The sequence below is a fragment of the Hydra vulgaris genome, chromosome 08 (genome assembly GCF_038396675.1).
Source record: "Hydra vulgaris chromosome 08, alternate assembly HydraT2T_AEP".
Classification (NCBI taxonomy): domain Eukaryota; kingdom Metazoa; phylum Cnidaria; class Hydrozoa; order Anthoathecata; family Hydridae; genus Hydra; species Hydra vulgaris.
The window spans coordinates 47855217-47871324 of NC_088927.1; the positions used below are offsets into that span (position 1 = coordinate 47855217).

The 16108-nt window shown below is 25.8% G+C and overlaps 1 protein-coding gene across 3 annotated transcripts in view; it reads right to left on the reverse strand.

Annotated features, from left to right (window-relative positions):
* The window catches only part of LOC136083911 (meiosis regulator and mRNA stability factor 1-like), a 49132-nt gene that overhangs the window by 4666 nt on the left and 28358 nt on the right, over positions 1-16108 (reverse strand). The window contains exons 14-21 of one of the 3 annotated variants that reach the window (XM_065803840.1): positions 12179-12397; positions 9723-10005; positions 5928-5945; positions 5393-5446; positions 3715-3732; positions 3336-3389; positions 2066-2083; positions 1544-1597 (exon numbers count right to left, since the gene is read on the reverse strand). In XM_065803840.1, coding sequence (XP_065659912.1) covers positions 1544-1597; positions 2066-2083; positions 3336-3389; positions 3715-3732; positions 5393-5446; positions 5928-5945; positions 9723-10005; positions 12179-12397 — 718 coding nt within the window. Of the gene's footprint in view, positions 1-1543; positions 1598-2065; positions 2084-3335; positions 3407-3588; positions 3733-5392; positions 5447-5927; positions 5946-9722; positions 10006-12178; positions 12398-16108 lie in introns of those variants that run through there. The other 2 variants (XM_065803841.1, XR_010640192.1) reach the window with 2 other exon arrangements.

Sequence of the window (16108 nt, forward strand, 5' to 3'; positions counted from 1 at the left end):
ATATATATTTATAATGCCATACTAATTTTTAGCCGAATATCAATTCCACAACCATTTGCATTTCTAAGAAACTCTATTGCTTATGTACAATGTTTGATTTTTTTGAACACAAACTTTACGCTATTGGCGACAGTAATATAGAGATATGAATTAAACAAAGTAACACAAAGCCAAGTATGAAAATAATCACTAGTTTCTTCTCGGTTCAGAAAAAAATCAATTTAAATGCAAAAGAATCACAAAGTAACTCTGAAGGTAAATCTGAGTTTGAAATATAAACTTCAAACTCAGATTTACTTTCGGCAGGCAATTACAGCAACACAACTGTTCAAGCTTGATATTAAAGCAAAAAAATTAGATTTGTTTAAGAAACAAGTAGCTCTGTTTTCAACAAAGCTTGCCTGCACAACCTGCCAAAAAGTGAATCGCCTAGGAGCTAAGATCGGAATGAAAATATCTTAAAAATGGTCCAATTAAAAAGTTTGTTATTATGGCTAAATAGAGAGTAACAATTAAGTTCATTAAGTAGAAAATATTTGCTCACAAAAAATGAGGACTTTAAGCTGCATTAAAGAAAATAGAAAAAGCTAAAAAAATGACTCCCTCAAAAAATATTATAAAACCTTTAGCGCGTAAGAAAAATGCTACAGCAAAAATTTTTAGAACTGCATGAAATATTGCAAAACAATATTTACGAAATCCTGAAACTGAAAGTCATTTTTAAGTATTATTTTTGTCTTTATAAGAATCAATTTTTTCAAAATTCAAGTTTTAAAATAAAATTGCTTCAGAGTTAGTTCATTCACCTAATACCTGCAATTTCTGTAAATATGTCTATAAGCATTTTACTTTTTAGAACCAGTTTAATGCCCGTTGGTATAGTAATGCATTAATATACTTAAAACGGCACCCTACATTAGCTTTTCAATTGCTAAAACTAGTGTAGGGGCTGTGGCAATGCTGTAATTGCTGATTTGTGGGAAAGATCTATTGCTTCATTTTTGACAAAAAGCACTGTATATCTATTTATATATATACACATATATATATATTTATTATAAATGCATATATACTTATATATATGAACACAAACACACACACACACACACACACACATATATATATATATACACACATATATATGTATAGTACCGAACCTAATTCTTAGGGCTGATAAATATTAAAAAATTTATAATATAATAAAAAAAGTTTAAATATAACCTAAACAAGAAAAAAAACAATGCTAACATAACATGGATGTTTTTTTCAAACGTCCATGTTATGTAAACATGGGTTCACTTTGTTATACCTGGTCGTAAAGGTGTTTACGCTTTTTTTAATCATTAACTTTTTTTCGTATAAAAAGTTTTGCTGGTCAGTTTTTTTAATGTATTTACAAATCATTCAGAATAGAACAAAAGAAATATAATTTTTGTATTTCCTACCTCAAAATTTCCTCTATTCAGAATAGCACGAAAGTATATTATTTTTATATAAAAGTTCAAAAGATAATAGTTTAAAAACATAAAAACTAATTGTTTACCTTCAGAATTGACATCAAATTTGAGTTGATCTAATTGCAAGTTTTTGTCGATATCTGCAATAAAGGTAAATAATAAAACATAAATTCATAGTATAAGCAAAATTGAATATCAATTATTTTTTTACAGTTTATATATAAATCGTAAAATTTTATCAAAAATTAGTTTACAAAAGATTTTTGTTTTATATTAAGAGTTTTTAAGTAAAATATAGTTAAATATAGTTTATAATATAGAAATAAAGAGTTTATTTGGATAGGATTTTTAAAACCTTTTATTTGAACTTAATTTCTCATTTGTATTTATTTGCACTTAAATGAAAAAAAAAAAGTTGAATGCTAATTGAAGATTTAAAATTATATAACACCAATTGAAGATTCCTAGTTTTATAACACCACTAAAAGACATAAAATTATATAACATCTCTTGGAAACTCAAAATTAAAAAAAATATTCAAATTTACATTAAATATTCGAGCAACCTTTATAATAATATAGTAACCCAAGTACAAATTATATACATACCCACATCTTCATCTGAATCTAAAAAAATATTTTTAGAAGCAAATTAGTATCTTTATTAATAATAGTTTGATGTTTACATAAATAATAATAATAATAAAAATATATATATATATATATATATATATATATATATATATATATATATATATAAATATATATATATATATATATATATATATATCTATATATATATATGATACGAAACTAATATTTAGCCGAATATCAATTCCACAACCATTTGCGTTTCTAAGAAACTCTATTGTTTATGTACAATGTTTGATTTTTTAGAACACAAACTTTAAGCTATTGGCGACAGTAATATAAAGATAAATTAAACAAAATAACACAAAGCCAAATTATATAACACCAATTGAAGATTCCTAGTTTTATAACACCACTTAAAGACATAAAATTATATAACATCTCTTGAAAACTCAAAATTAAAAAAAATATTTAAATTTACAGTAATATAAAGATAAATTAAACAAAATAACACAAAGCCAAGTATGAAAAGAATCACTAGTTTCTTCTCGGTTCAGAGAAAGTATTTGCTCACAAAAAACAGGGACTTTAAGCTGCATTAAAGAAAATAGAAAAAGCTAAAAAAAAAAGACTCTTTCATAAAATATTTTAAAATCTTTAGCGCGTAAGAAAAATGTTACAGCAAACATTTTTAGAACTGCATAAAATATTGCAAAACAAAATTTACGAGTTCCTGAAACTGAAAGTCTTTTTCAAGTATTATTTTTGTCTTTATAAGAATCAGTTTTTTTCAAAATTCAAGTTTTAAAATAAAATTGCTTCAGAGTTGGTTCATTCACCTAATACCTGCAATTTCTGTAAATTTGTTCGCGTTTTACTTTTTTGAACCAGTTTAATGTCTGTTGGTATAATGAGGTATAACTCTTCCTAATGATCCAGCAATGGTGAAACTTAAAGTTGAAGAAAAAAGTTAGACAAGTGTTTTTTAATAATTTTTTTTTAATGTTTTTTTTAAACGTCCATGTTATGTAAACATGGGTTCACTTTGTTATACCTGGTAGTAAAGGTGTTTACGCTTTTTTTATTTATTAACTTTTTTTCTTATAAGAAGTTTTGCTGCTCAGTTTTTTAATGTATTTACAAATCATTCAGAAGAGAACAAAAAGAATTTAAATTTTTGTATTTCCTACCTCAGAATTTCCTTCATTCAGAATAGCACGAAAGTAAAATATTTTTATACAAAAATTCAATAGATAATGGTTTAAAAACATAAAAACTAATTGTTTACCTTCAGAATTGACATCAAATTTGAGTTGATCTAATTGCATGTTTTTATCGACATCTGCAATAAAAAAAGAACTTAAAAAAATAAGAGAAATAATAAAACATAAATTCATACTCTAAGCAAAATTAAATATTAATTAATTTTTTAACATTTTATATAAAAATTTTGCACTTATATGAAAAAAAAAAGTTGAATGCTAATTGAAGATTTAAAATTATATAACACAAATTGAAGGTTCCTAGTTTTATAACACCACTTAATGACATAAAATTATATAAAATCTCTTAAAAACTCAAAATTAAAAAAAATATTTAAATTTACATTAAATATTCGAGCAACCTTTATAATAATATAGTAACCCAAGTATAAATTATATACATACCCACATCATCATCTGAATCTAAAAAAATATTTTTAGAAGCAAATTAGTATCTTTATTAATAATAGTTTGATGTTTACAAAAATAATTAAAAAAATAATTATATATATATATATATATATATATATATATATATATATATATATATATATATATATATATATATATTTATAATGCCATACTAATTTTTAGCCGAATATCAATTCCACAACCATTTGCATTTCTAAGAAACTCTATTGCTTATGTACAATGTTTGAATTTTTAGAACACAAACTTTACGCTATTGGCGACAGTAATATAAAGATACGAATTAAACAAAGTAACACAAAGCCAAGTATGAAAAGAATCACTAGTTTCTTCTCGATTCAGAAAAAAATCAATTTAAATGCAAAAGAATCACAAAGTAACTCTGAAGGTAAATCTGAGTTTGAAATATAAACTTCAAAATCAGATTAACTTTCGGCAGGAAATTACAGCAATCACAAACGTTCAAGTTGCTGGACATTAAAGCAAAAAAATGAGATTTGTTCCAAAAACAAGTGGCTCTGTTTTCGACAAAGCTTGCAGGACAAACTGCAAAAAAGTGAAAACACATGGCCTAGGAGCTAAAATCGAAATGAAAATATTGTAAGAATGGTCTAATTAAAAAGTTTGCTGTTATGGCGAAGATAGAGAGTAACAATTAAGTTCCTTAAGTAAGAAAATATTTGCTCACAAAAAATGGGGACTTTAAGGTACATTAAAGATAAAAGAAGAAGCTAAAAGAAAGATTCTTAAAAAAAATATTTTAAAATCTTTAGCGCGTAAGAAAAATGCTACAGCAAAAATTTTTTAAACTGTATAAAATATTGCAAAACAATATTTATGATTTCCTGAAACTAAAAGTCTTTTTCAAGTGTTATTTTTGTCTTTATAAGCATCAATTTTTTCAAAATTCAAGTTTTAAAATAAAATTGCTTCAGAGTTAGTTCATTCACCTAATACCTGCAATTTCTGTAAATATGTCTATACGCATTTTACTTTTTAGAACCAGTTTAATGTCCGTTGGTATAGTAATGCATTAACATACTTAAAACGGCACCCTACATTAGCTTTTCAATTGCTAAAACTAGTGTAGGGGATGTTGTAATGTTGAATTTGCTGATTTGTGGGAAAGATCTATTGCTTCATTTTTGACAAAAATGTATGTATGTATGTATGTATGTATATATATATGTGTATATATATATATATATATATATATATATATATATATATATATATATATATATATATATATATATATATATATATATATATAAACATATATGTTTAGTACCAAATCTAATTCTAAGGGCTGATAAGTATTAAAAATTTATAACAAATATATAATAAAAATGCTTAGATCTAATCTAAACATTTTTTCAAACATCCATGTTATGTAAACATTATATACATTTTGTTACACCTAGAATTAAAAGTTTTTACGCTTTTTTTTATTCATTAACTTTGTTTCTGATAAGATGTTCTGATAGTCAGTTTTTAATGTATTTACAAATCATTTAGAATAGAACAAAAAGCATTAAATTTTTAAAATTTCCTACCTCAAAATTTTCTCTATTCAGAATAGCACGAAAGTATATTACTTTTATATAAAAGTTCAATAGATTATGGTTTAAAGACATAAAAACTAATTGTTTACCTTCAGAATTGACATCAAATTTGAGTTGATCTAATTGCAAGTTTTTGTCGATTTCTGCAATAGAAAAAGAACTTAAATAAAAAAATATAGGAAATAGTAAAACATAAATTCATACTCTAAGCAAAATTAAATCTCAATTATTTTTTTTTACAATTTTTATATAAATGGTAAAATTTTATCAAAAATTAATTGCAAACGATTTTTGTTATATATTAAGAATTTTTAAGTAAAATATAGTTTAATATCGAAATAAAGAGTTTCTTTGGATGGGATTTTTAAAACCTTTTATTTGAATTTAATTTCTCATTTGTATTTATTTGCACTTAAATGAAAAAAAAAAAATTGAATGCTTATTGAAGATTTAAAATCATATTACACCACTTGAAGATTCCTTATTTTATAACACCACTTAAAGACATAAAATTATATAACACTTCTGGAAAACTCAAAATTAAAAAAAAAATTTAAATTTACATTAAATATTCAAGCAACCTTTATAAAAATATAGTAACCCAAGTATAAATTATATACATACCCACATCTTCATCTGAACCTAAAAAAATATTTTAAGAAGCAAATTAGTAACTTTATTAATAATAGTTTGATGTTTGCATAAATAATAATAAAAAGAATAATATATATATACACACATACATACACACAAATATATATATATATATATATATATATATATATATATATATATATATATATATATATATATATATATATATATATATATATATATATATATATATATATATATATATAGTAGGGCAATTCCATTTTTACCATTTAAAATTGGTATAGATGTGGAAAATTCTGTAACAAAAACTAAGAATAATGGTGTTACTATTTTTTGATTAAAATGGTTAATTGATTAGGGCGAGGTATTTTAAATGTTTTTTTCATAAAAAAAATAAATATTACAAGTTTAACAATGTTTATAGCGCGCTGTACGGAACAGTAAAACAATAAATTTCTATACAAATGATGTAAACAAACCACCATAATAGTAGTAATTTTTTTTTTGAAATAGAAAAAAGTTAAACTTTGTTATATATTGGCAACAATTTTCGTTGAAGCGAATATTCATATATATATATATATATATATATATATATATATATATATATATATATATATATATATATATATATATATAAATATACATATATGACAATATTTCATAATCAGTAGTTTTTATAGCTTTTATGTTTAGTAAATATCTTTATTTAAACATGTGTTTATGTTTAGGAATACATTTCTTGCTGTATTGTATTATAATCAGCAAAATATTCATAATTTTTAAAAGTAATATAATTATATTATTTTTTTTTTTATTATAGTTAATAGTTTTATTTTCAATTATAATATTAAAAAAAATGATCTACAATTTCTACAATTTGTATTAAGTTAATATCTTTGGACCAGATGGTAAGCAGTTTGTCCGCAAACCACTAAATAAAGAGTTTGACCCACATTACACTAAAAAAACAGTTTAATTTGGTGGTGGGAACATGTGTGGGGATGTTTCTCGCCATCTGGTATTGGTCCTATCTATTTAATAACAGACACTATGAAAGCTGAGTTTATACTAATATACTTGAAGAAATAATGCTTCCTTATGCTGAGGATAACATGCTGCTGCTCTTGATACTTTAACAAGATAACAATCCAAAACATACAGCTTCTATCACAAAGAGATGGTTCCAAAATAATGGTATGAGACAATTGGACTGGCCAGCATAATCGCCAGATTTAAATCCAATAGACAATTTATGGAAAATTGTAAAGAATGAGGTAGGAAAACAAAAGCTTTGGAACTAAAGGATCTGTGGTAGGCTGTGAAAACATCATGGTACACTATTCCAATATCAACATGCCATAAATTGGTCAACAGCATGCCCAAAAGACCAATCAAAGTGGAAAAAAAAAAAAGACATGCAACAAAATATTAGGCAATTTTTGTAAATATTGTATGAAGATTGCAGATTCAAAATAATATCACCACTTGAAGATTTAAAAATATATAACAACACTTGCAGATTCAAAATTATATAACAACACTTGAAGATTCAAAATTATATAACACCACTTTAAAAATCCTAATTTTATAACACCACCTGAAGACTTGAAATTATATAACATCTCTTGAAGATTCAAAATTATATAACACCATTTGAAGATTTAAAGTATTATAACACCACTTGAAGATTTAAAATTATAACACCTCTTAAATTATTCAAAATTACATAACACCACTTGAAGATTCAAAATTACATAACACCACTTGAAGATTCAAAATTATATAACACCATTTGAAGATTCAAAATTTTACAACACCACTCTTGAAGATTGAAAATTATATAACACCACTTGAAGATTCAAAATTATATATTTAAAAAAACATAAAAATTTCAATTACTGTTTAGTTTTCCATTACCATGGTGTTTAAGTTTCATTAATTACTATTGGTTTCTTATTTTTAATTTAATCTGAAATGCAACTTAATGGTTAGTTTTACAGTAAGAACGGATTTATGTGATTTTGGAAAACTGTTAAATGATACTTATCATAAACTAATTTATTGTAAAAAGGTTTAAGGAGATTTGATTGTTGTAGAGAAGCGACAAGTCACGGTAACCATGGTAACATGACCACATGGTAAGCCACCATGTGATGGTATAAGTGGCACTGTTAAAGAATTAACTGCGAATGCAATAACAAAGGCCCATTGATGACCAGATATTGAACTGTAATAAAATGTTTGATTACTGTGCAAACATTATTATGGGGATTATTTTTTTTAAGATTGAAAAAGAAAAACATTTCTTGGAACTAGCAGCTATTATCATTTTAACCCAGAATCTATACTATAGAATATATACTAAATAAATACAGAATATATACTATATAATTGATAGAACCTATAATAAATACAGTTAATCTTAAACAAACAAGTGAAGATGTTAAGTGAAAATGTTATTATACCAAAAAAAAAATTTCTGGTATTTAAAGAGTTTAACCTAATTAGCAAGTTAACATTATTACATTAAAATTTGGTCAATTTATTCTGTGTAAATATGATACGTTTCATTGGATTGGTATGATAAATGAAATTGCAATATTGAGCAAGATGTTATAGTAACATTTATGCAACCGTACAGTCCTTTTAACAAACTCTTTAGGCAATCTAAAGCAGATAATTCATGTAATTGATGCACCTGTAGCAACAACTGGATGTATTCATACTTTGACCATTGATGCATCTAAGTGAATCTTAACACAATCTTGACACTTTATTTATTTTATTCATTTTTTATAAATTTTTTTTTTTTTTGTAGTTCACCACCCAAAGGCCGAAAAGGCCACTACAGATGAGGAGGCTACTTGTGGTTATAACCCTCTCTCAACTCATTAACTCCGAAACACGAACAAGGCCGCTGCGCGGAGAAACAAGTTGAGCGCGGTACTACCAGGGACGTGGTGGGAATCGTACTCGGAACCTCATGCTTATGAAGCGAGCGCTCTACCACTACCGCATGAAATATGAAAATAAAACTTAATAAGTATAAATCCCAAAAAATGTTTGAAGACAAAAATGTTTTCAAAGTTATCTTAACTTTTTTAATATTAGGAAAATAATTTTTTTAAAAAAAAAAGTAGGGCACGTCCTACTTTCTCTTATAACTGTATAAAAATGTTATATTAAATGGGACTTATTTAATTTTTAAGCCATAGTTTGGTTTGTTTAAACTTTAAGATGAATCTTTAATAATGTTGTTTGCCTAAATATTCTAGTAAAATATTAGTTTTACTGGAAGATTTACTTGGTAAAGTTTGGTTTAGAATGTGTTTTTAGACATGACAATTATATATAAAAGTACATCTAAAAACACAATGACAATTTTTTTAATACTATTTGCAAATTGCATCTCTATATCATTTTTGATTTCTTGAAATTTTATAAATATGTATATAAGATACTTCAAGGTTTCTTGAATTATTATAAATATGTATACATAATTTATAGTAATAAAAATATGATAGTAATTTGTAATCCATGTGATTCATGGTTGAGTAAAAGACATGGTTAGTAAGACTCAACATTGTAAGACATAATAAAATACTTATTTTGGGCAGAAAGTTCTTAAAGTTTTTCAATAAGTCATAACAATAAGATTTTTAAACAGTTAAGAGTACTTAAGCTGTACCCTACTTATTTAAAAAACTTTTCTTTCTTCTTTTCAAAAAAGTTAAGATAACTTTGAAAACATTGTCTTCAAACAGTTTTTTGATTTATACTTGTATACTAAAACTTACATACCTTGACTAATTGAATTGCTTAGGTGCTCAATTGAAATTATTAACTTCTTTTTTTCTTCAGTGTGAACTAAAAATATTTTGTGAAAACAAGTAATAAGGTCCAATATTTTTTTGAACCCATAATCTGCCAGTTTAATTTGTGTGCCATGCATTTTATGATATTCTGTAGCAAAGTTACAAAGCATCAGAGCTCCATGATGAAAATCAACAACACTTTTGCACTTGAAGTAAATCTTGCCTAGTGAACCAAGCTCAACCAAGTTTTCATTATTAATTGTCTTCACCTTAAGATAGAAATATAACAGCCATATTAAAATGCATGCAAACATATTTATAGCTAGATTTTGTCGGTTAAACGGATAGTCGAATATACGGATTTCCTTTCGAATATCAAATATCGATATTCAAATAATAAAAACCTGCTTTTAAATTTTTCGAATTTGTCTTAATATTTACAAATTTATATTAAAATGCAAATGATGATTTAAAAAAGAAAAAATAAATACTTAAATTTAGACTCTGACACAACTGTAAGCAAGCTGACGCTGTAAGCAAGCAGCGGCTTATGATTATTGTTAAATTTTTACCGCAAGACGCTTAGTAACTTTCGAGTATGCTTCGCAAAAAAGGATTAATTTTTTTTTTAACATTAATTTTTATTCTAGACACATAATTTTTTTGTTCTTTAAGTTTATATAATTCTCTACAAAAGTAATAACAAATAAGAGCCATATTGTGTAGTTTAAATTTAGTTCTAAAATAAAGCAGCACAAGGACATAAAACAAGATTTATTATTATATAAAATATGATTAAATAATAATAAAATTATTATTAAATATATGAAATAACATTATATAAAATTGATTATTACGTCCTTGAGTTGCATTAGTATTTCAACGGTATACTTAACTTGTAGAAGCGTATAACAATTTAGGTAAGTAATTATTAAAAAAAAAAATCTTATTATATTTGGAATGAGTTTAGACTAGTTATTATTTATAAAAACAATTGTTTTCAGCACTTTGCATTTCTTGTTGTTAAATTAAATGTGTTAAAAAGTTATATAAATTAAGCAAATTTATTAAGCTTTCAACGGAGTTTACTATTCAAACTTTAATTAGTTTTCAGTGTAAAGTCATCCAAATTTTATTGTAAAAAATGTGCGGTTACAGCAAAGTTTTTTTTGATTATAGCGGCTGGTAGCGAAAGAGTTTGATAACAAACTTTCACAATTAGTTATGACTTTATAAATATTTCTAATTTTTGCAATTAATGATGACTTTATAAATATTTTATAATAATATCTAATAATATTTTATTAAATTATATTAAGTTTTTTTTAATGACAAATTCAACATGGTAAAACTTTTGTAAAAAGTTTTAACAAAAATTTTAGGTTTAACTTCAACTTCCTAATAATAAAACTTAACTGCATGAATAATGAAACATATTATATAATCTAAGGTTACTTTTTTCAATATGATACTTAATTTGTTCAGAGCATAATGTCTAGCCACAAGAAGAGCACTGTATGGAAGTATTTTAAGAAAGCAGATAATAATGTTGCTTTGTAGGATGTATGAGGGGAGACAATATCATAAAAAATTTGTTTGTTATATACTCTTATAACAATTTACAATAGAAATCTCGATAAAAACTTATCAAATATCAATAATACAATTTTAAAGAAAAATTCTTCAGAATACTCTAGTACTTTAATTTGCTTAGTTGGCGTTTTTTTTTAAACCAATAGAATATCTTTATTTGTAGATTTGGCGGGTTTTTAGTGTTAGCGAATAATCCACAACAAGATGTTTTGAGAACATTCCTGTTTAAGTATGTTTCCGTGTTTTTCCGCATAACAATTAGTTTTTAAAATACACGCTAAAAATTAACTTCATAACTTTAATCTTTACTAATCAAGCGTTGTTTCAAACAATCAAATAGTAGCAAATGCTTCTAAAACATTTGCTAATATAGAAATACTTTTATATAAAAAATTTTTATATATAAAATATAAAAATCAATATAAAAACATTTGATTAGTAAAGATTAAAGTTGTGAAGTTAATTGTTTAGCGTATATTTTAAAAATTAATTGTTATGCGGACAAACACGGAAACATACTTAAACTTGAATGTTCTCAAAACATCAATGTCGCAATTAAATATTGTATGCGTGGTCAAGATTAGAGTGCGATCGCAGGCATTTCCTGATCAAGCCTAGTTTAATATATTATTTTCAGTAATTTTAAGAAAAATAGTTTATTTATTATGCATTATGATTAACAACAAAATAATAATAAAATAATTACATTATCATAATACATACAGTGCATGTGTACACTATTACTAGTTAGTTGGTTAACCGACAGTTAATGGGGACGATTAACTGATTTCTCAAATGAATAACCGGCAAAATCATTATTTATAGCACCTTTTAAAAATATATACAAACCACAACAATCCCTCCAGTGAGATTTGCACATAAGGCATGCACAGTAGTATATCCAAAATCAGTAACTTTCAAAGTTCTGCAAAACATTTTTTGATATTTTCCTATGATATCATCCAATTTTAAATTCAGCTCTGGTTCCTCATGTAATAAGCTAATGATATCATGCTCAAACATCTTGCAAGCAGCTGACTGGGTTAAACTAATGTCATTGTTACATACCTACACATAAATACACGTAAACATATATAGATCTTTTTAGCGACATCTATATATATGGATATATGGATATATATGGATATATATATATATATATATATATATGGATATATATATATATATATATATATATATTATATATATATATATATATATATATATATATATATATATATATATATATATATATATATATATATATATATATACTACTGTGATCAAAAAGTAAGGTGAATTTTTAATTTAAACTTCCCGCCTTATTCGAATCGTCCAATCTTTTTTATTTTTAAGTTGGTAGGAATGTCATTAACATTTGCGCCAAATTACATGTCAAACTCATAATTATTTTTTTTTGTTTACGCTTGTTTCTGAAGTACCAAAAGTGCATTCGGCGATTTTCACGTCTAATTTTGTTGAGCAAAGATGTGCTATGAAATTTTGTTTGCGGAATGATATTTTTGCTGCTGAAACGTATTGAATGTTGCAAAAGGCCTTTGGTGGAAAGACTATGTCTCAAAAAAATGTTTACAAGTGGTACAAAGACTTCAAAGAAGGCCGAGAACGTGTTGATGACTTGGAACGCTCCGGACGACCATCGACTTCGATTGATGATCGCCACATCAACAAAATCAAAGAATTGGTGCTTGCAAATCGTCGGTTAACCATTCGAGACCTTGTTGACATGGTTGGAATATCATTTGGGTTGGTGCAAGCGATTTTGAAGGATCATTTGGGCCTCAGAAGACTCAAATCACGTTTGGTGCCGAAATTTCTCAATTTCTTTGAAAAAGAGCGTCGCGTTAAAACGTGTGAAGCAATGCTTTCTGACTATCAAGACGTCTACAAACAAATTATTACTGGCGATGAGACTTGGGTCTACGCATACGACCCTGAAACAACCTACCAATCGAGTGAATACCGTGAAAAAGGCGAGCCGAGACCGAAGCAACCACGTCAAAGTCGCTCAAAAATCAAGGTCATGTTGACTGTTTTCTTTGATTATTGTGGTGTCGTGCACTACGAATTCCTTCCAACTGGCCAAACTGTCAACAAGGAATATTATTTAAGCGTTATGTGACGTTTGCGTGAAGCTATTTGCAAAAAGAGACCGGAATTATGGGCCAATAACTCTTGGATTTTGCACCACGATAATGCGCTTTCGCACACAGCACTGGTTCTTCGTGAGTTTTTCACCAAAAACTCTACCCATGTTGCTCCACAACCACCGTATTCGCCCGACTTAGCATCGTGTGACTTCTGGCTGTTCCCAAAGCTCAAGAGACCACTCCGGGGAAATCGTTTTGAGTCCATTGAAGAGATCCAACGTGAATCGGCACGCGCATTGAAGGCTATCCCTACCGAGGACTTTTCGGCATGCTTCGAAGACTGGAAAAAACGTTGGCAAAAGTGCATTGGGGCCGGGGGGAATTATTGTGAGCGGGCCGATACAGATTTGGAAGAATAAATTAAGATTTTTCATTTTATAAAAAAATTCACCTTACTTTTTGATCACAGTAGTATATATATATATACACATACATACATATATATATATATATATATATATATATATATATATATATATATATATATATATATATATATATATATAAATTAGTAAAAACACTTATCTAATTTTTGATTACTTCAACACTGTGTTTCACCATTAGTCCTCAGTCCTAACTGGTTGTCACAAAGTTTATCCGTATTTTGTTGGTTTATTTGTCAGTTGATGTAGCAGCACTCCTTTGCGAGTCTTTGCTATAAGATAATCGATGTAACTACACTTTATGCATGATTTACAGTAAATTCAGTATGATTTAAAGTAAAACATTCAGAATGTTTTAAAAACATTTAGAATGTTTTTAAAAACATTCTGGTTAATTAAATTTGCGCTTTTGAGGTTTTTACAAAAACCATTATTTTGTAATTAAATTAATGGTTTTAACTTTCTGACAACACGGAAATGTTGGATAAAAGTCAAAAGTAATTAAAAGTAACGTATCTGTTGTCAAAAGAATCATTTTTTACTTTCCGTACTATCAAATGCAACAATTTATTGAACTATATATATATATATATATATATATATATATATATATATATATATATATATATATATATATATATATATATATATATATATATATATATATATATATATATATATATGGCTAAAAGGACTAACCAAGTTTACTTTTGAATTGATCAATTGAAACTGCAATAAAAAAGTGAAAATTTAGCAACCCTTTTACCAAACCCTTTTGACTACAGAGTATGTTTTTAAACCTACATTTGAAAGCTTAAATCAGTTACAATTGAATTAAAATAAAGTTTACAAGTAAAAATGTGTCAAAACGAAAAAAAATGAATGGATGTTGAGATGAAGTACTTATGACACCAACAATCTTCTTAGAACCAGGGAATATTCAACACCAATTTTTAGATTATATTTTAAAAGCTCGCACCAGTGCATGGGCAGCAGAGAATTTTGAAATCATTTATATATTTGGTTATGACAATGACATTACTAAGTTTACTGAGATGAGGAAGTCTTAAAAGAAGTTGCAAGTGAAAGCCTGCTGGAAAGTCAACTACTGAAAATGATGACTTCATCAATTACCCATGCTGAAGTAAAAAAACATACTCAGAACATTGTTAAAAAAACATTTCATGATTTTAACAAACATTAACATAAAGATAAATAATTTAAATATTTTCACTTCTTACAATAAAACCAACATTTATTGAAACAAAGCAAGTTTTTCAATACTTTGAATATTATGTATTCAATATCCAAGTAATCATTGTTAGATAAATAGAAACCCTAACACAAGTCTATTTTTTACCAAACTTTTTAATACAACCAACAACTCAAAAAGTCATAAAAAATAAAGATAAACATTTTTTTTAATGTCATTTTTCTAGCACAACAAAATTAGCTTTAATTGGCTGATTTCATCGCCAATACACTTTGACTGTTGACCGGTGTAATTTGAGACAGATTTGTATTCTTACTATAGAGCTCCAGTATCTTAGGTTTATATAAACCATCTTATCTCTGTATAAACTATCTTATCTCTATATATCTATCTTATAGTATCTATCTTATTAGAGCTTCAGTATTTCTAACATCCACTAATGATAAAACCTTGAAAACCTGTTGTTTTTTTTCATATTATTAATTATAAAAACACATTTTTGTTCAATTTTTTTTAGAGAAACTACCTTTTTAGGTCAGATCCATATATTTATAGGCAATATATTAAATTACTTATAAGAAGAATATGGATCATATTTTTATGCTTTTAAGATAAAACAACTACCAACTTTGATTAAAAATATTTAAAACTAAAAAAATCACTTTTGTAGTTCTTTTATTTCTCAACTTGAAGTTAAAATCTCAACAATTAAAATTTCAACAATTAAAAACTAATTAAACGTTAAAAAAAACTTCAAGTTATGCTTTTTCATAATGGAAATTAACAAAAATTTTGATGTATAAATTTAAGTTGTGTTAATATTAATTTAGATTAAATTGGTTTTGAAAGCAACTTAGTTTAATAAGCCGTTATAAAAGATTAAAATTACTTAAATATAATTAAGTTTTCATTCTCAAAAAAACCCCCCAAAAAACAACGTGCCAATGGATAAAATAAACTATGAGAGGTACTTTATAAACGAGTTTGACTTATATTGCATAAATCAGGCTAT